We start from the raw sequence: 23,566 nt of genomic DNA, 5'->3' as shown, positions 1-23,566 counted from the left end.
CTTATTAGGGGAATTCTTGTGCACATAAACGCGTCTCCATTGAATGCAAAGAAAAAGGGAACGCATGGTTGTTTTTGGCAGCACCGAGCGTGCATAAACTTCTTATAGGAAAACTGTACAAAATAAAAGTCTGTAATAAACACTAGAAATAATTTAAATTTATCCTTTCAATTTTCAAATAGTTTCAAATTGAATTTTTGAATAAATCAAATTCGAAATTTTTAATCGGTCAGAGTAGCTTGCAAAAATCAGTATTTTTTCGTGTGGCATATGGCTTACTAATCAACGATGGCATTAAACACAAAACAGAGCAGTCCTTTAAACCGGTAGGTTCCTGTAAAGTTGTCGTCAGGTAAATATTCAACAATTAGCGACACAACTGAAAATATAAAATCGCATTTCAAAATAACAATATTTTTAGATGAAGATTTACACTTTAGTATGAATAATGCGCGAAGAGGAGAAATTTAAAATACTTTACCTTTTCGGCAATGCAACCCTTTCTGGTAACACTGCCCATACCAAGTTAAGCCCAACGAAGACGAAGAACGTGCCACACAATCAATGTTAGGTACCTAACTCCCCCGGGCCACGCGGCGCGGCGGGCGGCAGTGTTGATCGCTGAGGCAGGTGAACTGATGGATGTCGCGGGAGAAGTCTTGCGACGGCGAGTGATCGCATCCACAAACAAACACGGCCTGGCCTGCGCAGCACACAGTCGGCTCTCCGAGTATGTATGATGTTTACAGCGCGGCGCGGTTTTCTTTTTTGCTCTCTGGCTCTCTAGTTTGTGGAACGATCCGCATAAAAGCATTCATTATACTCACTGGCTTAGGGTGAGGTGCAAATAATGGTTACATATTAAAAATTAAAACTTCTGTTTAGGTAAATTTTTAGTTTTTGTTTAAACAATTCTTTAAAGCAAAACATAATTATTATAGTAAATTTTTTTTATAGCACCGAACACATTTCCTGTGCCACGGCACTGAAAATCATCCATTTATCGCACAAAATGTGTAGAAAGCTGCGAATGAACTCAACAAACCTTTGGGTGGTTTTGTTTGTGTGCACACGTAAAGGTTGATGAAAGACGTGATAGGTTGCCGCATACGGCTAAAATGAATACGCGACAACCTGGCAGGGCTGTAGCCACGCAATCACCTGTTCGAAAAAGCAGGTAGCATCTGTTATCAGTTTTATTGATTTAGCGAATTTTGTTTATAGTATGTTGCGTATGTGTTTTTGCTCTACCGAAACTGGAAAAGGGCTTTTGTGATTGTAACTAACTCAGTGTTCTCTGTTTTCTATTTCTAAAAAAAATGCACCATCGAATCCAAATGCGCACACCCCACCATTCACCACGATCCAAAAACAAAAAAAAAAACAAATCATGCACAGATCCATCGGTAGAGGCACCGTCAGTTGCAGAATGTACAACACCGCCAGGTTCAACAGTGGGCTCTTCCGTTAGCCCCGTTCCTTCTTCCCAAGAGCTCAGTAGTAATAATAGTGATTCACCTGCTTCACCTACAGCTGCCTCCGTTCCATCCCCGTCTTCGCTGTTTGGTGCTCCGGTATTCGTAGGTCATTCGCATTCGTCACCGCCGCAAGTGAATGAACAGCAGCAGCAGCAAGTGTTGGTGAAGTCATTCGGTGGGCCTACCAACACCAGCACCGCCAGTGCCACTCGAGGAACAACCGAAGTGCTGCTTGTTGTCGGCGGAACGTCAGCAGAGAAACAACCGTTGCACACTCAGTCACATTCCAATGACGGTACGGAGAGCACCAGCAGCAATACTAGTGGCTACAGTAGTCGATCGAACCCGAATCTTCCCAGCAGTGCGTTGAGTGGTACACCCAAAGGTGGTGGTGGCGGTGCTCCAGCAAACAGCAGTGGTCCAGCGGGAAAGTATGCCGCGGTCGGAGGTGTTGTTGGTGGTATTAGTGCTAGTAGCGTTGATTGTGAGCAGCTAACCAACAGTTATAGCAATAGTGAGATCGCGTGGAAATTAAAGAAAAACACTTCAAGTGCTTCTTCTTTGGTTAGCCCCAACAACAGTAGCAGTAGTGGCACCAAAATGGTTGCAGCTAGTGCTGAAGAGATAATTTATGAGAAGAGTAGATTTGTGGGGGAAGGACTTGATGCGGGAACGGGTACCACTGTAGACGTGGACACTTCAGAAGAACTAAAGTATGGACCAGGAATTGTGTCGAAACTTCGCTGTCGATATTTGAGTCTAGCGCTGCGGCAATCTGCGAATAAGCAGAGGCCATCGCTTAACAGCATGCGTCGAGCGACCAGTTTAAATAATTTGCTCGACGAGGAAAGTGAAGATTTGAGCGAACGGGAAAACCTGATCGATGACAAGGATCCATCGCAGGATAAATCTTACCAGCAGGGGAAGCTTGGCCGTGGGCTACAACATAAACAAATGAACTTACAGCCGAAAGCTAATACACCGGATGAATATATTTCGACGTTCCAGAAGAGTGTGCAGAACAGTTATACGCGAAGTGGCCGACAGACGGAGAAGAAGAACGAGTATAATCGTTACAACAAACAGCGTGGTGCGGACTCGCTGAAACGGGCCCGATCAGTTGAAGCGCTAGTGCGCTACGATCACAAGGCCTGGGAGCGCGATATCCAAAAGGAAAACCTATACAGCAGCACCGATAGCAATGTAATCATACTGGATGATATTGGCAGCAACGGGATCGCGACCGCCAACGGCAACGCCATCAACAACAACTGTCAATCGACGGCGATGAACAAGGCCGAAATTATTGTGGATTGTGTCACGATCGAGGAAAAAATCATTAACGGACGGGAGAAAGGTGACCCAAAACCGAAACGGCTGACCTCGTTCATCGATGCGGACGAACGTCCCCCGCCAGATGTGGTCCGGCAAACGATGAAAATTTTCGAGGCGAATGCCAATCGAAGAGGCCGACCCATTGCTAGGACCAACGGAGCTGCGGGCGAAGTTGCTGCCAAAGTTGCCAGCTACAAGTCGATTATCTCGTTGGAGAAACCTCCGATTACGCATCCTAAGCCGCCTCTAAGCCCGAAGAAGCCAAATATTATACCACGAAACACTAGTCCCAAGTCGAATGGCAATACCAACAACAACAACAACAATAATACTGCCAACGGTCTGAAAGATAAACCGATTCTGCCCAAATTGGACATCACCGCGATCCGTTACAATCTAGAAACAACAAACAATCTAAAGAACGCAGCTGCCTCACCGCCAGTGCAGACACCTCCATCGGCCGGTTCTAATCCAAACAGCACCACATCGACACCGTTATCAGTGCGAGTAGAACCAGCTTACCGTCTCAAGTATGACTCACCCGCCTTATCGCCGAATGCTGCCCAACACAATAACAGTAAAGTCACGACAAACACGACCAACCGACCGGAGAGTCCTCGCGTCTCAAGCGCAACGGCTGTCTCAGCTAATATGCAAAATAACACAAACAGTACTGCTCACACATTCGTCGACTCACCATCGATCCAAGCACTTACGAGCAAACTGAACCAGCTGAATATCGCGACCTCAACCCCGACCGGTACTCGCTCGCCAACACCGTCTGACCCAGCAATTACAGCAACGGCAAACACAGCTGCAGCAGCACCGCCGCAAGTGCCGCCCCGTAACATTCTCCAGTACGCTACGAGCGATGAGGAGGATCCGGACGATCCGGAGGACCAACAGCGTGAGTATTCTATAAACAGCGATCACGGCAGTGACAGCCAATCGGATGACCTTGAGCTGGACGACGAACCGGACCAAGTAAAGAAGGTTTCCCGCTCTGCGATGGAGAATATTTCCAAAGCCGGCATTACGACGCAATTCCGATTCAACGGACAGTCACAGAACAAATCGCATCTCCCCTCTCTGACAGTCAGCAGTGGAAATTCAACAGCTGCAGTCGGTGGTGGTGCAAAACTGATTGCCAGCAAGAAACTGAATGTAGACGATCATCTATCGTCGAATTCTTCCTCGACGTCGTCATCGCCGATCACAGTGCCAGCAGCAGCAGCAGTAGGAGTGGCGGCAGCAGTGCCGTCAGCCGTCATCCTCCAGAAGCCGCCCATGCCACGGTCTCGGGAAAGTCTGGTGGCTAACGGTCTGAAGCCGCCGCCCCCGCAGGCGGCTGCGAATTTAGAAAACAACAACCTCGGTAGTGTCACCGCCAATCATAATCTTAATAATCTAAATAGTAGCAATGCCAATACTAGTGTTAATAGCAACGGAAGCAAAATAGTGATAAATGCCAACGTCGGCGGCAATAATGGTAACACAAGTGGCAATCCGGATAATGCCTCCTCCTCAGCCGCCGCCGTCGTGAGTGCTCATAGCAGTGTATCAAGTGACGTGTCGAAAACTGTGAATTTAACCGCTCGCGAGATCGAAAAAAATCAAATCAATCTGGAGAAGTCGTGTGAAGAATCGGTGCTAAGTAGTGCTACCGGTGCGAGTGTGTCGAAAGCGAACAACAATAGCAACAACAGCAACAGTAGTGCTAGTGGCGGTGGTGACGTCGGCGCAGGCGTCGGCTCGACGACGATGGCAACTGGCGGCACCAGCGGCGGTGACTTCTTCATGGCCAAGTGGGGTTCACCGGTGGTGGCCCCGGCGCCAGTAGCTACTAGCAGCTGCAGCGCCAGCAGCAGCACCACCAGTAATACCGTTTTTCCAATGGCACCGCTTAAGAAGAAGGTTAAGGCACCTCCGCCGCCCATTGAAACCAACACAGTGGTGTTCAATTTTAGCAACCGAAAGGATGTGCCGGATTACATCGAAAACGATGGGATTATACTGCGGCGGCCACGGGAATTACCCAAGGTGAGTTAGCTGAATTTGCCCTTTTTTCCGTTTGTTTCGCAATTTCAGGTTTATCTTTCTTTGTACCTACCTATGCCAGTTTTCACGATAAGAAAGAGATTGTTGCTGCAAGTGCATTCGGCGGCCAGCCGCTGCTGGATGACAAACTTCGCTGTTGGGCTTAATTGTGATATAATCTTAGCTTGGTTTGTTTATCCAGAAGATTATCTCTCTATTGGGTAAGGTTGATCACGTGTCGTTCATACGACAGTAACTGATACCTGACGGTTGATCTTAAACAATGATGCCAAGTTTCATCCAAGAAATTTCGTATAGCTTTGGTGGTTCACTTTTTCCTATTGTTTATTTTTATGCAATAAAAGTATAATTTTTTTGCATTGAGGAAAGAAAGGCTATCAACTTACTTACGATCATAATTTGGTCGGCTTAAACCTGCTGCATTTTTTAAATTGCGAGGCGCAATGCATCAAAGTTTTGCTTGCGGATTGTGAAAATTCGAAACCCACGACAACACTGGCTTCAAACAGTTTCCTGCGAAAGAGTTTTATACGGAAACCGGATGGGTAAACCTGGCAGACATTTTCAACCATATGAAACTGTTGAAATTCGCTAAAGAATAGCTGGTTTGGCAGGCTATCTGTAACCCTGTGGCTATTGCATGAAACATTCAGTTTAAATGCCTGTCCCAAACAACTCTGCTCTAGACTACATCTTAAATAATAGTTTACCTGTGTTTTACGAGCACAAAAATTAACACCGAACCCGAACCCATAAAATTTTACCGGCCAGATAAGAACGCTTCCCTCTTGATATTCATAACGACGTACCTGACTGAAGCAATCAGTGAGAAATCACTATATTCTTGTCAAAATATGACATCAAGATATTTCAGCGGAGTGTCTGAGCTGTCACTGGCTGCAGGAAATCTGGTCACCATGTTAGGTACACAAACCGCACCGCGCACCGATCAATCAAGGAAATCCAGCTTGAATTTAAAATGAACGATAAGCCTTATCGTCTAGCTGAAATTTATCATACCAAACACAGTTCGGCGACAGTCATAAAAATGAATTTAATTTCCCTGGCTTATACCTACTGGCTGGGTATGGTGGGTGCGGTTTGCAGCAGAGCGTTCCAAAATGGGCACCATTTATGAGTCATTCGCATTTTTGCTAGTATGATTCTTTTCGCATTTTTTTCTTCGTGTTTCAGCAGAATTGCTGACTTCTCATCGCGAGCAGAAGGTCTCTCTGCACACTTACAGATGCACTCCACAGCTAATCCGCTACCGGGTTAGGTTGGTTCTTTTCTCATTTTTTTTTCTTGTTGATGAGTGTTTCCGGAATTCGAACCTCGTCAATCGGAAGTGCGCAATTATCTCCGAACAAGAGAGAGAGCGCGGGGAACGAGCTATTACGGCCAGATGCTAATTGATCCATATGCTGCTTTGAGGTCGAATGTTGTTTGAGTGTTCTATTTATACAGTTGTGCGAATGATACACGGTCCGGCCATGCCAGCACAATGGCGTTGGAAATTTTTGTGCTCGAAAGTTTTATCATTACTGTGGAAGCAATCATTCACATACCACTGATATGTGAATATGTGGTCATTCAACGACGGTTCTTTTTCTGAGAAAGTAACGTTAGTCGATTTGTCAAACAACATTGACTATCCATAACGTTTGTTTACTCATACAACTATCAACCACAAGCACGAGCGTGCTATTCGTGACAACATGTTTAGCGTTCATAGCCTTCAAATTGTAGCGATCCTTCTTCCAGCTTGGATATATTTATATGGACATTACAATGGTGTCGTATTAGGTTTGTGGAAACATCTAAGAAGGGTGAAAAAAGTAATACAAACAAGGAAAGTCATGTTATTTTAATTTGAAACTTTCCAAGACGTCAGCACAATTTTGTTGTCTTCCGGGTCATATTTTACTGGAAATAGAAGTAAACATTAGGTCAGGTAATTTGCGAACTACGGCTTAGGCCGTGCAAAGCATTGTCAATGTTTAGTTACAATCTGTGAAGTAGAACAAAACTGCTTTATGCAGTATGACTACCAAATATAATAAATGCTTTGGTGCTTTGGTTTCGAACTAACACGCTGGCTTAGAAAGTCTGTTCTCGTAAATTCGAGCCCATTTTGGGCTCGATGGCGATAGAACATAGCATAGCATAGTTTGACCGCCCGTGAGTTGCTCGCGATTGCTCGAGATCAGCTGAGATTGCACAAAGAACCATCAGAATGATGCTTGGGAGTAGCAGATCATTCTCAGTGTGGATTTTCTGGTGATCTAATTCATTGTGATGACCAGTAGCAAAGCTGGTCATGCCCATGCAGGTCAATTTAGGAGGGAAAGGAATGTTAGTCCCACACTTGCTGCTATTAGAGACCGAGGAATCCTTTGCATCATCCACAAGTGTCACAGGAAGGAGTTGTTGGTAGTAGAAAGGAATTGATCTGGATCCACCAAGGCAGGTGGTGCGATCACTGTCATTCGAGCTCGCCTACGATTTGAGGACGTTTTTGGTTATGTGGCCATTGCGAAACAGGTAGTTGAGATCCGACATACCGATATCAGAAAAAACTATGAGAAATCAGTTTACCGCACCGAAAGTTATGTACTATCAACATATTCGATTCGTTCGAAATCGCGCGCAGTCAGTTATTACCTAAATACCGATAGACATTTGTTCCCAAGCACGAAAGCTGTCCTGTGACAAACGTGTCTATTTGGCAATTCATTGAAAACATTCACTGCGCGAGATACCATTTGGGCATCCTTTGATCATAGAACTTGCTTAAAGATTCTGACTACTCTGACTACTCCCTAAGCTGTATAAAAGCTATTAAGCTTTTGATATTTGATTGTACTACCTTCGTTATATCAGTATATTTGTTACAGCTGATACAGTTAACACAGCTCGTAGTTCATGCGTCTGCGTCACACTCCAATTTCCATTTTGCCACCAAGTATAGATCGCAGAATTTTACACTCAAAACCCCCTAGCACTTGGCGATCAGTTGTTTTCAGCGTCCATGGTTCATGTCTGTAAACGACCACCGGGAGGATTAATGTTCTATAGATCCTCCAGTTTTGTGTGAATTTGCAAACTACGGGACTTCAGCTGGCTACGTAATCCATAGAAAGCCCAATTCGCAGCTGCAATTCATCGTTTTACTTCGCAACTTACACAGCTAACTAGTTCCGTCGAAAAACAATGTACTAGAATTATCTACCACAGCTCGTTTCGATGGCTAAATCGTACACCGCCGTATAGTCCACAAACAGCTGACGAGTCTGCAAAGTTGTACTCTCCGGGAGTACATGTCTAGTAATTTGTTTTTCGACCTATTATGAAAACTATCAGTTTTGTCTTTTTCAAATACTGCCCAACGTCTCTTTATCTCCAATAGATGAAAGGCACATGTAAAGAAGTGAGCAACGCAAAAAATATGCTACGCTACTAATACACTGCACTGGTTTGCTCGCTACAGGAACAGATCCTTCGTAAAATTATGACTTTGACGAATTTATCCGCTTAACCAAAGTTGAAACGGCGATCGGTTACAATTGATTCGATTCGGTAGTATAGTATGAAAAAAAACAGTCCAAATCCGAAAAGACATGATCGAATCATTCTGCTGCATGACAATGCTCGGCCTCATGTCACAAGAGTCGTAAAAAAGAATTTGGAAGCGCTCAAGTGGGACACTTTATCGCACCCACCGCAATTTCCGAATATTGTTCCTTTGCTTACAGGTTGTTCGACGGAAGAGATCGAAAATTGGCTCGAACTTTGCATGACCTCAAAAGAGGAAACCTTTTTCTAGACGAAATGTGAAAATTGCTTGGTAAAAAATAGTTGTAAACGATGGACAACTTTACTTTACTTATACTTTAATTAATCTGTTGATCCATTTTGATTTCGAAATAATATCGAACCGAAACACTTTGTACTCCCAACATTTTGAAAAATGTCCATGATTAACTCGAGTTTTTTAGAGTCTTTACAGTTTCACGGAAAATTTTCGAATGTTGCAAAACTGTAGAATTTGGATGTTTTTGAAAAATTTTCAACAAATTTCAAAGATTTAAAAAAAAATCCGAAAGAAGGTCCATCGAAAGCTCTTCACCAGATGTTAGGGCATAACTTAAGCAACCTTTAAAAAAAATAGGCAAATCAAAGGGGATGGTTTTGAGATAATTGACATTTTATGATTTTTATCGTGGTTTTAAAAAGTTTTTTCTTTCAGTGTAATTTTTTCTGAAAAGACACTTATTTTTATATAACTTATATACCTTTTCCTTTGACGCCATTTTGATCTAATAGGTAGTTTTCAAGATATGATGTTTTGAAAAAAAGTAATCCCATTTCTAAATACGCCTTTTTTGAAAAGTTATTCATTACGAAAGAGTCAAGTTTAGTGGAAAATGAGTTCTTGCGGGGTATCCAACACATCATTTATTTATTTATTATTTATTTAGGTGGCTTGCCGTCCTAAGACAAAGCCTATTGAACAAAGAGTCTCCATATAACTCGGTTGAGAGCTACCGCTCTCCAATTCCTCGGACACCGAGTACTCTCCGCCAGATCTCGCTCCACCTGGTCTAACCATCTTGCTCACTGCGCTTCTGGTCGTCTTGTTCCTACCGGATTTGCAGAGAACACCATCTTTGCAGGGTAGTTGTCCCGCATTCTTGCAACATGCCCTGCCCATCGTATCCGTGCAGCTTTAGTCACCTTCTGGATACTGGGATAGAGAACAACCGGTCTAATAAGTGTCTTGTACAGGGTGCCCTTTGTACGTCTGCTCGACCGCAATTGCTTGTGAAGCCCATAGTAAGCACGACTTACGCTGATAATACGCCTCCAAATCTCACGGCTGGTATCATTGTCCGCCGTTACCAGTGAGCCAAGGTAGACAAATTCATCGACTACCTCAAACTCATCGCCGTCGATCAATATACTACTGCCCAAGCGGTGTCGTTCGCCCTCGGTTCCGCTGGCCAGCATGTACTTTGTTTTAGACGTATTTACCTTTAACCCAATCTTTTCTGCTTCGCGCTTTAGTCTGGTGTACTGTTCAGCCACCGCCACAGATGTTCTGCCGATAATATCCATGTCATCGGCAAAGCAGACGATTTGACTTGATTTGTTGAATATCGTGCCCCGCGTGTTGATATTCGCTCGGTCCATAACACCTTATAGCGCTATGTTGAACAGGAGGCATGAAAGACCATCACCTTGACGAAGCCCTCTGTGTGATTCAAATGAACTTGACAATCCACCCGAAATCCGAACACAGCACTGTGTACCATCCATCGCAGATTTAATCAGTTTGATGAGCTTCCTGGGGAAGCTGTTCTCCTCCATGATTTTCCATAGCTCTTTTCGGTCAATGGTATCATATGCGGCTTTGAAGTCAACGAACAAATCATCCAACACATCAGGAAAATTTCATTCCAATCAAAAATAGTCAATTCAAAAATGGCCTTTTTTCAGCGTTTTGAGCTGGAATTGCTCGTATTTATCTTCATCCCAATCATCTCTGCCTCGTGTTTTTGCCAGGTGTGCTGGTCTTACACCGTCTCAAATGGTCTGCCGACCGTTGTCCACGTCGTCGGCAAAGAAGATAAATGGATTGGATTTATTGAAAATCGTTCCCGTCCGCATTTCGAGTACCGCTCGTCTTGTAACACCTTCAAGCGCAATGTTGAATAGCAAGCATGAAAGGCCGTCTCCTTGTGGAAGTCCGTCGATAATCCACCCGAAATTCTCACACAGAACTGGATCGCATCCTTCGTAGACATGATAAATCTAATAAGCTTACCCGGAGAACCGTTTTCGTCCAGAATTTCCCATAGCTATTGTCGGTTTACCCTATCATATGCGGCTTTAAAATCAATGAACTGGTGATGCGTGGAGACATGCAATTCGTGGCAATTCTGAAGGATCTGCCGCTTTAAAAAAAACTTTTTTAAAGATTTTTTTCTACAATTACCGAAAAAACTAGCCTGCATTTTTATAAAAATATATTTATCCTACGATGCTTTTCTTTCCTCAGTGTGAGAGGCATAAATGCTGACACAACCACACCGGAATAGGCCCCTAGCATTGCCTTTTATGCTTTTTCAGCATTTTAGGTATTCGACCATCTGAAACGCATTCAATTGGTTGTTTCTTTTATAATTTTTAGTCAGTATTGTCTGCGTCAACAAGTTCTGCCTAATTTCTTATTTCCGATAAAAAAAACCGTGTTGACAAACAAACATTTAGAAAGTGGTCTGTCACACGAGACACAGCTCATTGATCAATCAAAATCGATCTCTAATGCTGTGCCATCGTTTAGAAAGTCTCGATTATTTTCGGCCACACTCAAATCGGTACATCGACCTTTTTCGATGATCGAAACAGAAATGAAAAACAAAATATGGGTAGGTAGGTAGGTAGTGTACACAAAAGATCACGCCGCGCCGTTCAGGAGGAGGAGGTGATCCGTTGTCGCAAACGACTCGAATGGTTCGCACCTTTTCCCCTCCGGGCAGGCCCAAGCAGGCAGGCAGGCAGGCCGGCCGAGGCCAAGTAAATTTGCGAACGACAGTCTGGTCTCGATGCAGCGCACTACGGTCGCGTTCGGTACGCCATCGCGCCAGTCATTCCACATTCCAAAATCCTACCAGATCCGCTTTCCCTTCGGAGGCGCAGCGCTGCTACACGGCGGGTCGAACTTGACCATAGTTTAAAAGGCGATAAATCATCGGATGCCACCACCGAATGGACCGGGTTGGTTGTAGTTGTAATTGCATTGTGTTTCTTTTTTTTTATTTCGGCCGGCGGTTGCTCTTGTTTTCCGAGTCTGGGTGATTGTCTGTAAGAGTGTTGTGAATTGAAAACTTCCGTTATAAAGCATCGCCTTTCTTGCCTTTGCTTTGGTAGGTATCACATCACCACCAGCAGCAAGCACACAACAACTGCTCTCTTCCGAACATCGAACAACTCTTTCATCTTGCTCTGTCCCTTTCTGTCTCGGGATTCGTTTTCTGCTTTTCATTTCTCATCGCCCGCGGGCTTGTGTACCGTATACGAACACAGTACCGGATCTCGCTGCAAAAGACTTTCGATGAACTTGACATAGTTCTTTTTCTGATTGGTGGGATCGTTGGTTTTTATTAACCTCTGCTTATATGGCGATGATTTGTGGCACATTGTGTGTGTCAGTCAAATATGAGAAGACCTGCCATCTTAGAAATTTATTGCAATAATTAAAACAATACTAAAATTGCCGCTATAAAAATATACCATTTAAATTTGCTGATTCAACATGCCTTTCATGGTGAAACAACCGAAAAAGTATGAACTTTGACATCAGTTGCATTGAGTTTTCAACATTTCAGCACATTTGTAAACAATGCATCCAATTAATATAACAGGTTTACACTGAATAGTGTGTGCCTGTATGTAACTAATCCGCAATAAATCCCGATTTTGCGATAAACCGGTTCTCCACCAATTTCGCCAAATGGTTCATATTCCCGTAGAGCGCACGTGACCTCTTGACCGTTCCAGTACTTTAAATTGTAAAAGTTGGTTAGTTCCCACGACTGTTTGTGCTTGTCGTCATTTCGCTGTAGCGTTTTATGGCATGAAATGGCTTCAGGGAGTGTTGAATGGCCAATTTCATTTAAAATTGAAACACAATCTTAGTTAAGAGAACTTGTCGTTTGTCGCCATCGTAACAGTTGAATTATGGGCAGTTAATTCGATATATTTTGTAAATACGTTTGAAACATTTCAGAAAAATTTTTACATTGGACTGTTTTATTCGTAAACATTGTCATATAATATACCGTTGTCAAATAAACCCACATCCGTGACATCCCTTACAGCCACAAAAATAACGTCAACGATCTCGTAGCACTTCTTCTTAATTCCTGCACTTCAGACTTCTAATCTGTAAACAACATAGAAACGAAAACAACCAGACACGGCAATGTTTTAAATAGGTTGGCCCTGTTTACGAAAAGCAGTACACAACCCACCACTTGAACGGTTTTGTGCAGTTCGGCATAAGTCGGTACTGTCAGCGTGGTGTCAGCACTTGGGGCCATTTTTGTTGTTCAGCTTCAGACGACAAGCAACATTAAACTGGTTGGTTGATGATGAAATACGCAAATTTCAACATTAAATCAGAGGAATACTGCAGGAAAGCGAGAACTCTCAGCGAACGCCGACCGACTGTGGTTGTGGCCCGTGGCATTATGTCGGAATGTTTTTCGCTTCCGCTATCGCTCCTTCCTAACTACCTAACACGATTTGAGGTGAATTCGTATCAACGCCATCTTTTTCTTGAATACCGCCGTATCGAAAGCAACAGAGATAAAAGTCCCAAAAAAGCCGCACCTAGTGAATTGTTTGCGCAAACTTCTACAACTCACTGATGAAACAGTAAAGGTGAACGAAGACAGTTGTGCTTTAAATGAAGATGTACATGTTCGATAAAAATAACTGAAATTGGAACGTCAGAAGATGTTACCCAATGGTTTGAGTTTCTCCCCACAAGGGACTTATCTAAGTAGCACCGTATTCAATGTTTGAACAAAAAATACAGGGATTGATGACCTAGTTTTTTATACTCAACCATATTTTTTTGATAGGGGGACACAACAGACTCGAATTTCATCGTTCCTTAAATCTTCTTCTTATCACTAATTTCATGTTTTAGGATACTACTAGCTCCTGCTCGTAAAATATGATCGAAAATATGACAGAAAATATCATGTCGCTTAGAAAAAAATATCCGATTTCTACACTTTTCTCGCTACAGACGGCGGAAGAAATGTCAGTCCCATCCCAGTAAATTTTGGCGAGATCTATACTGTACACAGACTCGCTTTACTCGAAACTATTCCGCAGCCAGAGCATGCTCGTAAAACAAGATAGGCAGGCAGGCACACCACAAGCAACCAGTCTACTGCCAGTGTCGCTCTCTAATTGCGAGTGTATGAGTCGATCCATGTTTTAACGGACCTCTTTTTGCCCCAAACAGTCGGTCGGTACTACATATATCTCGAACTGATGTGCGAAAATTTACAGCGGAGTAGTTAAGAGCACTTGAAAGAAGAAAAAATAGCGTTTCTCATGTGTGCTATGCGCTGGAACTGGATGCTTGTTCGTCTCTTTCCCCTGTGATGTATGTTGTTCCTATGTCGGTACCAGTTTCTGTACCCCAACTGAGCTGGCTGGATGGATTCAAGCTTGGTTTATGATGAAAATTGCACCGGGGGAAGTGAAATATCAATAAAAAAAACAGCTTAATATGTTGAATAAACAATTTCGCCAATGGCAGCGCTCGGGAACTTTCAGACAGAGAGAGACAGAGAAACTCATATCCGTTATTGGTTGCAAACGTGTAAAAACATTAGAATTCGGAGAAACTGGTGTCCATTTAATTGGGTTAAACAGTGAGAAAAATCAGCAAACAAATAAAATGAAATAAGTTATTTATTTGCAGATTTTTTTGTTAAATTCGGAGGGCCTTTTTCAACGTCATTGTACAAAATTGGCCAAAATGCACTGCAAATGCCGTAAGATTTTCCGATTTTCTTGAACATATTTTTAAAATTCTTAAATCTTGATGAGGCAAAACCAGATCGAATTTTCGGATTATTTCGTGCAAAAAACACTGTCACGTTCTGGACTACACATGTAAAAAGTTCGGAAGGCATCGAACCGAAATGACAAACAAAACACGGTGGCCAAAAACGTTCTGCATTGTGGCGGAGTACAAACGAAAAGCGGAGAGTAGCGGCGACGTATCAGTCACGAGATTCAGGCACTGCTAGGAGAGATTCCCATCGTACACCTGGCGAAAGTTGGGGGACTATAGTGGGTCGGTCACGTCTCAAACATGCCGGACGATTGTAAAGTGAAATCCGTTCTCTTCAAGAATTCTACGCGGCAACAGGAATAGAGGGGCCCAACGTGCTAGATGGCTCGACCAGGTCGAAACCGGCTTGCGTGTGTCGAGACTCGCAACAAATTGGCGACGAGTAGCCCAGGACCGAGTACAATGGAGAGGAATTCTTGATACGGAAAGAGCCACCCCGGCTCTCGGCTGCTAAACAACAACAACAACATTGTGGCGAATGACGAAAACTACACCTAGGCAGTAGGCCGACACTAGAAAAAATCCGGAACAGGAATACAGAAATGTTACCGCCTCTATATTTGCAGTCCCCCAGAATGCACGGAAGAAGAAATTGTCACTGCAATCTTTTATCGACTGGTAATTCATGTTTTTCTTCAAAAAGTGCTACGAGTTCGAAGTTTATAGTTTGTAGTGTGTTTGAAAATTATTGCTAAAATGTGTGCTAATAATTTGTGATGTTATGACCATTTATCCTGGCTCGACCAGGTCTAAATCGAATTTTTTTATTTTTTAAATAAAAAAGACTACAACTTCAGAAACGCCTGTGAAATAGGCGACGAGTAACTGACTTTCTTTTACTTTTGCATCATACATGAAGCGTCTGGTTTCATTTCTTGAACACAACGTTTCAAGGAAGCGTCAGCTGAAGTTGGTGACTGTTTCAATCGAAAGTCGGGCACGATTGGTCGATGTTGACTAGGTTAAGTGTTATATGCGTTATATTGCAGGAAATGTTACTCCAATTCAATTCATTTGCGTTAAAAGTTGCTGGCCTTGTACTGAATATTTGATAGAAAAGTGAAAATGAAACTTTAAGGGGAAACCGAAAATGGCTCAAAGATGGCTGGATAAATGGCTACCGTTCGATGCATGTGTTGTTTTGTGCCTTAAAAATGCATATGTATTGGCAGAGCACGTAATCAGTGCTCCCAGTGCTGTTAGAATTTCCTAAATCTTGTCATTCCATTTATCGACTCGGTATATATCAATAAACGCTCAGCAAAACGTAAAAAAATAAATTCATCGGATCATATAGATCATTATGTGTTCAAAAAACGTATAATCTGGAATTGGTTAATAGTTATTTGGTTGCGCACATATTTCGTTGCACTAGCGCTTTCCAAAAAAACAGCACCACGGTCTCAAAGTTTCACCACATCAATGAGCTTTTAAAGAGCTTTCTGCTTTTACCACATCGATAAGCTTAGAGAATGTAAACAAACTAACAGCTGACCACCAATCAAAAACCCGCCTTCAATGCAAACGGATTAATTAGCCATCCTATTGAATGCATAGGATCAACAGGATTGCTGCTGCAAATCTTAGATGAATCGGAATGTCTTGATAAAGAAAATAAACCATTTTTCGGGATGTTCGCAGTCGGTGCGGTTGGCTGCGGATAAACTGTGTTTATGTTTGCAAGCTCTGCCATTTGACATATATTACCAATACTAATGCAACATTCAAATAAGCGTTTAGGTTTTTAACGAACACATGAGATGTACAGTACAGTGTGTGTCGCTCTAACACAATAACGTTAGCCACTTTCGGTGTCTCCTTAAAACCGATCGTCACGATGAAGTGAAGCCCCGTTTTACTGACGCTGATTGAAACCAGTTTGGATGGGACGCGATGTTGCTTCAGTTGAAACCGAAGCTTCATTGCTTCTAGTGATGTCCGAAATTTTCAATTATTCGATTACCGATTAATCGGCGAGCGTTGTCTACACTAATCGATTAATTCAACTATTCGTGCTAGTGGTATTCGATTAGAAATATTCGAATATTTTTTTCATTTATTCGATTAATCGAACGATTATGAACGATTAGCGAGCATTATTCGGGGATTAATCGCATTCATATTATATCCTTTGAACTATTCGATTAATTCAACTACTCGTGCTGGCAGTATTCGATTAAAAATTATTCGAATATTTTTATAGTTATTCGATTAGTTGAATTAATCGAACGATTAACGGACATCACTAATTGCTTCATTGTCGAGTAACGATTTGTTGCAATTAAAGGTGACGTTGTCGGGCCCCGCTCTAAACTGTGAAGCTTTAAAGTGAAGAACAAATTTTCTTGGCGGGGAGGGGGGTGAACCCTCACACACACCCCCTTCCATCTTCGCTACGCCCATGGCATATGGTAAAACCAAAGGTATTTTTTCATATATTCCTCCTCTGTGGAACCCCCCCTCTTTTCCGTCAGTCACTTGCACAACTGCAATCCCAGCTAGCATTTTCATATGTATAAAAAAGGAAAAAATCAGCATTACGTACTGATATACATGCTAAATAAATCGTATTTCATGCGCAAAATTGGCATATCCGGACTATTTTGAAGGCGATATACGTGATTACGAATAATTTTGAGCGTTACGACTATACAAGTATTTATATACGATAATATCCGATTAAGCGCGAGTCGCTCCGTACTACTCTACGATTTTGTGCTGAAAATCGTATGTATGTCAGTCATTATCATTATATACGACAAAAAATCAACTTGATCCCACTTTAACCAGCTTTAGTTACGATTTCGAGTTTGTTAGAAGATATTTACGATAGTTTTCGTACATTGATATACGAGTTGGTGCTAGCTGGGATCAGTCTAAATGTAAAAACCGCAATCCTCTCAGCTCTCTGTACGAATTAGGAATCACCAATCAACCTCATTTACGAACCAGTCGTTGTGCCGTAAGGTAGTAACCTGGGACCTTTGGTATTTGCATTATTCGCAAATGATGCAGCACTGTTTCTGGATCATAGCAGACGACAGTTCTTTTTACCGACTGGTGTGAGAGAAACCAATTGCTATTAAGCGTAGAAAAGGTTACGCCGTTACAATCGTGCAAAGAATGCAATCCGATTTGATTATAGTATCACTGTAATCGAACTTAGCAGGGTCGAGCAGATGATAGATTTGGGAGTGATACTCGATGAAATATTATCATCTATGCCGGAGATCTCAAAGACTATTGAAAAAGCTAGCCGTCAACTTCGGTTTATATTCAAAAAATACCGTGAATTTGATAATCCCCTATGCTTTAAAGCTTCGCCATCGTTGTTTGGTGTTCAGATTAGGCAGCTTGGAATGATAGACTGGAAAGCATTCAGCGTAAATTTATTCGTTATGCCCCGTGAAATGTCCCATGGAACAATCCTCATATTGGGTATAAAAATGTTAGATCAACCTCGCCGAGTATCACAAGCAGTAATCATTGCAAAATTAATTGCTACTGTGATAAGTATGATGCCCCAGATATGCTATCGTAATTCGCACCTGCTAGAGTTTTGCGACTAAGAACTATGCATCATGCATGGAATGGAATTCCAGTCAACCTAGTATGCAGCCTTCTCAAATTGTTTCCATTCATACATATGTTCACGTAGCCGTGTAAATATTTTCATAAAATTCTAGGTCTCTCCGACTCCAAGCTGTACGTTAACTTGGAAAAATACTCTTGCTGAAAGCGAAGAATAAAGTTGCTGAAATTAAAAAACGGAAAACAACAAGTAAAAGTTAAACAGTAAAAGTTGAAATGACTGACGATCATCGTATTTGGACCATATTGTTAATTGTTAAACAGAGAGCGAACCCTTTTTTAAGCAGCGCTCTTTCAGGTTTACTGACCTTCAGCATTAACATCGGCACTTTTTCTTCTGAGTGCACTGAAAAAAATTTAATAGCTCATTTCACTTCCTCTACCCTAATTGTTTCGTTCATATCGATCAGTTATTGTCGATCTGATTCCGGTAGCTTACAACAACGCAATGTTGAGATAAAAACACAGTTTAGTTTATGATAGAAGCTGCACATTGCATTTCCCATTTGTTGTACCTACATGTAATCTTTTTGCTTCGGTGAAAGTTTTTTAAATGCAGCTTTCATTGCGTCACATCGGTCCATCGCCCTGGGATGCAGCAAGAAAAGGTCATTCACGTAATCTTACAGTAATGTTTTCGATCTACTATGATTTACCTATTGCATCTATTTTCTGTTTTTTTTTTCAACTATTTTTGTTTTATTAAATTAAGTTACTAATATTCCGCCTTGTTTGTCGTAAAGTTGCATCTTCCAAGATAAAACTAAAGTGTGTCAGATGAGATAATGTTTAAAAATAAGATCTTATTTTGTTATAGGTTATCGAATTAGCACTACCCAACCAACTCGTGATTCGTGCTAATTTAATTTAAATTGTTGCGATGCGTATACAACCTGGAACATGGTGCAACACGCCGCACGTTCTATATAAAAGCAGTTGAAAGTTGCGCTCAGAGAAGTAGACACATATAATGTGTCTATTGGTGTGTGCTTAGCAGTGCATGTGCGTTCGTCACACGTGTTTATTTTGTAATTTATTCAGTTGCATCTATTTTTGGTGCAAATTGCAATAAAAACTATCCGATCGTGCATACCTGTAGAACGATAAAGCTTTTGAACAACTAAATCTAAACATATAAAAGTGAACGTGAGTATGTCTGTATGTATGTATGTTCCGTTTCCAAAACGCCTTAATCATTTTCCACCAAACTTGGCATACATCTTCCTTGGTATACGGGAATCAGCACTGGGGGGTTGGCAAAACGGGGGACGCTCCCCAACAATAGGAAAAAGTCCAAACAAGTAAAAATGGTTGCGTTTCTCTTGTATTTAGACCGATATCAGTTGCGCAAGTGATTGGGAGACAAGAGTGGAGAATTAGTCTGTAGGGCAACTAAGCAGGGGTTTATATGAAAAAAAAACTGCAATGTTGCAAATCGAACGAGAAGCAAACGATGCTGACCCGTGCGCATGCGAGTCTGATAAGCATAGCATTCAACGCATACTCCACTGACGTAAGCGTACGACAAACAAACGCTGGTACTGTGTGCGTACATTCTGATACCGATACACTTGCGAGCTCACAGCCTTGTTCGTGTCGTTCTGCACTGTTGCGTTTTACTCATGAGCTAGCAACAACCCGTGAACGGGAGTAGGATATTTTTGCTTTTCAAATGCAGATTTTGCTTCACTTCTTCTTTCTTCTTCATGTTGCGCTCCACACGCGAGTAGGGTCTCTCGACAACCGTGGTTGATAGCTAAACACACACTCACAAAAACTCGTTTCAGGGCATGAAAAATTGAGAAAGGAAGTCCTAGAGAGCTGCTCATCCCAATGTGTTTGTTAGAACGAAAACGCATGTGTGAGAGAATTAGACCATACGAGAGCAGATTTTGCAACACTGTTTGTATGTATGTTCCGCCATAACTCCAGAACGCTATGACAGTTCTCGACCAAACTTGGTAAACATGTTCCTTGACATAAGGGTATCAGCATTGCGGGGCTGACAAAAAGGCGGGTGGTCCCGAACAAGGGGGAAAGTTCAAAAAAGTAAAATGATACGTTTCTCTTGCATTGAAACCGATAGACCAAACTAGACCGACTGCAATTATGCAAGTGGCTGAGAGACAAAAAGATGCGGGGTAATATTGGAGGAGGTTGGGGGGGGCGCCAAGAAGGGATATATGAATAAAAGGTTTTGTTTCTTTCTGGTGTATGGACTTTCAGAGGGCAAACAGATGCCTAATTGGCTACATGACAGAAGGAGGAGCTGATTGGAAGGGAGTCAAAAGGGAAGTTGAGGAACGTGAGTGAATGTATGTTCCATCATAACTCCAGAACGCCTGGACGGTTGTTCATCAAACTTGGGATACATTTTCTATAGTATAAAAGTATCAGCGCTGGGGCATGACGAAACGGAAGGCGGTCTCTCACAAAGGGGAGAGGAAGGTTCAAATGGGCAAAGGAGTGCGCTTCTCTTGCAATATGACCGATAGCAGTTGTACAAGTGCTTAAATAACAAGAAGTATAGTTCAAAATAGATTTTCTATTGCTTCTTTTGGTATGTTACGTAAAAAATCTCTTTTTTCAGAAAAAATATGAAAAGTAGGGTGTCTCTTTGGCCCCGACAGCATAAAAACAATTGCAATTATCAAAAGTGAGAGCTTCGCCTCAATATTTATCTGAAAAGCCTATTAAAATACCTTTTATTTATTACGAAATCGTTAAAATCGGTTCACTGATTCACAGGCTATAAATTTTTAAGTAAAATACAAAAAGAAAAAATGATGGCTTTTGCATTTCCGTAACTCAATAGAGCTATTGTGAAAATGAGTGTTTAAAATTTCCCGAAAAGAAACAAGCTCAGAAGTTTTGAACAAAATCGGAGCATTTTTAAATTTCGTAAAATTATTTTATTGAATTTACTGCATAAGATACATACCTGAACACATTAATACTCGTTGGCAAAGCCATGCGTTTTTTTTCGCCAAGTGGCAGTCACACCGGACGGACGCGTTTTCGAATCGCTGCTGCGCGCGCTCTTCATAATTTTAAATTTTTATTTTACCGCTTAAACCGTCGCGTAAGCGTTTTTAACAATAACATAGTGAATAATTTTGTGTTTTAATCGCGCGTTTTTTTTTTATCATCAATCATGCCGTGCGGAGTTAAATCGTGTGGTATCAGTGACGACCGCTTCCTATGGAAGTGCGAATATTGTAACAAACAATATCATGCAGCATGCATCGGAGTGCAGCGGCAGCGTGAGCATTTTATCACGGCTTTCATGGTGCCTATGTGCGCCGATTGCCAGGAAATACTACGGAAGGAGGCCGACGTGAGGAAGCTGCTTCATCAACAGGAGCAGCTCATAGAGGCCATTACCTCACAGACCGACGCTAACCATCGTGTTGCTGCTGACTTAAAGAAATTCTGCCTGGTATCGGAACTTTTCGATAGCATTGAACACCTGCTCAGCGACGTTAAAGTAACATTGGCAGCAATAAACACAAATAACAACAAAATGTGCAACGCGGTCAGTCAGCACATTCAGTCGTGTGACTCACAAGCGCACACGACCATAACTGGCATCAACGAAGCAAACTCAATGATGTCACAAAAAATAAAAAAATATTTGGACGAACGGCTATCAAGCCTGACAACCGACATGGCTCTATCGATGGAAAGAGCCGACACATCATTACCTCAATATAATTGCGAGTCAACCCTTCGCGAAATTCTGGACGAGGTAAAATTGGTCTCAACAGCTGTGTCTGCTGTTGAAACGAATGCAACAGCTGTTTCGCCGCCACAGAAGACATTACAGGAAGAATTAGCAGAAGCTTCATCAGCAAATAATGAAAATCTACAACCTAAGACTGACCATTCATCTCCAGGATGGCGATTTTTGGGCAATAAATGGCGCTGGATGCAGAACTGGTCGATGTATGACGCCAAACAACGGACTCGTAGGCTTCAGGAAAGAGCTGCGGAGAAAGCCAGACGTAGCAGAAAACGCAGTAAACAACAGCGCATCAAAACTAAGAACAATATAAATAGCAATCATAGAATCGGTAAACAAACCCGTACGAATGCTTCGGACAAACAGCTACTGGCCACAGCGAAAGTACAATTTGCTGGTCCACCATCAACTACGGACCACCCAATTGCAGGACTTTCAGTGCCAAAGTTTATTGACTTTCAAAAGGGTGAAATTCTAAACCCCTACCACACGGGCCACCAGACAAAACACAATAGAATTGAATCACCACCAGCGGGAAATAGCACTGCGTCAACACCGTCAACGTCATCATCGCACTCAACATCTACCTGGACACCCGACCCGATGCGTCCACCTATCGTCAGCTTAACGCAACAATCAGCTGGCGGAGACGGACGTTTCCTGAAAGCGCGACTGCGAGATCCGAAAATTATGTATCTCATTCGTCTTTACCTGGCATACATGCACGACAAGGAACCGACGTTCTGCTACGAAGGTATGACGAACACGAGCATACAAATGAATTTGGCTTCAGAAGGACTACCGGTCTCTGCGCAGGACCTGCAGAAAATCTTTTTCGAGGTACATGAGGAATTTGGTGTACCGAAACAGGCAGCATCTGACGACTTGGAAGGTTATCGACGGCATCTCAACAATCAGAGAATCCAGTACCTGCAACGTGCGAGGGAAAGCGCCGATAAATTTAGCCATCCGGTCCGAAGCACCAACCAGAATTTTCGGAAGTAACGACTCCTTTCGATGAGAAAGAGGTAACTAATTTAAGTATTTCTTCAACCGACCCTCTTCCGTCAACTTCTTCCCTAAAACAGAATGTGACTGAAATTTTGATTTATTGTCAAAATTTCAATCGCATGAAAAGTCCAGCCAAAATGAAGGAAATTTATAAAAATTTACATAGCTCATCCTTTTCTGTTATTCTGGCAACTGAGACAAGCTGGAATGAAAGCGTAAAAAGTGAAGAAATTTTTGGAAGTGCCTTTAACGTATTCAGAGACGACAGAAATTTTCTTGAGTCTCAAAAGAAGTCGGGTGGCGGAGTCCTCATAGCTTTGTCGTCTAATTTCAATTCCGAAATTATAACGACAACAAAATTTAAAGAATTCGAGCATGTCTGGGTAAAATCACATTTAGCAGGAGAAACACATGTATTCGCCTCGGTGTATTTTCCTCCAGACCAAGCTCATAAAACAACTTACGAAGCATTTTTCCAAATTGCCGAACACATTCTATCACAACTGCCTCCCGAGGTTAAAGTTCACATTTATGGAGACTTCAATCAACGCCATGCTGACTTCATTCCAGACTCTGAAAATGAATGCATCTTACTCCCAATCGTTGGGGAGAATGAAACACTGCAGTTTATTTTCGACAAAACTGCTAATTTGGGGCTGAACCAAATTAACCATATTAAAAACCAAC

The 23,566-nt window shown here is 42.2% G+C and overlaps 1 protein-coding gene across 9 annotated transcripts in view; it reads left to right on the top strand.

Moving 5' to 3' along the window:
* Window positions 1–23,566, top strand: part of LOC128744122 (serine-rich adhesin for platelets) — a 139,300-nt gene that overhangs the window by 36,495 nt on the left and 79,239 nt on the right. For 7 of the 9 annotated variants that reach the window (XM_053840909.1, XM_053840914.1, XM_053840908.1 and 4 more), the window contains exon 3: window positions 1,399–4,853. In XM_053840909.1, the coding sequence (XP_053696884.1) occupies window positions 1,399–4,853 (3,455 nt within the window). The remainder of the gene's footprint in view (window positions 1–1,398; window positions 4,854–23,566) is intronic. The other 2 variants (XM_053840915.1, XM_053840916.1) reach the window with 1 other exon arrangement.

Source organism: Sabethes cyaneus, chromosome 3 (genome assembly GCF_943734655.1).
Source record: "Sabethes cyaneus chromosome 3, idSabCyanKW18_F2, whole genome shotgun sequence".
NCBI classification, from domain to species: domain Eukaryota; kingdom Metazoa; phylum Arthropoda; class Insecta; order Diptera; family Culicidae; genus Sabethes; species Sabethes cyaneus.
The sequence above is the reverse complement of the archived record's forward strand: the minus strand, read 5'-3'. Positions and strand labels throughout refer to the sequence as shown.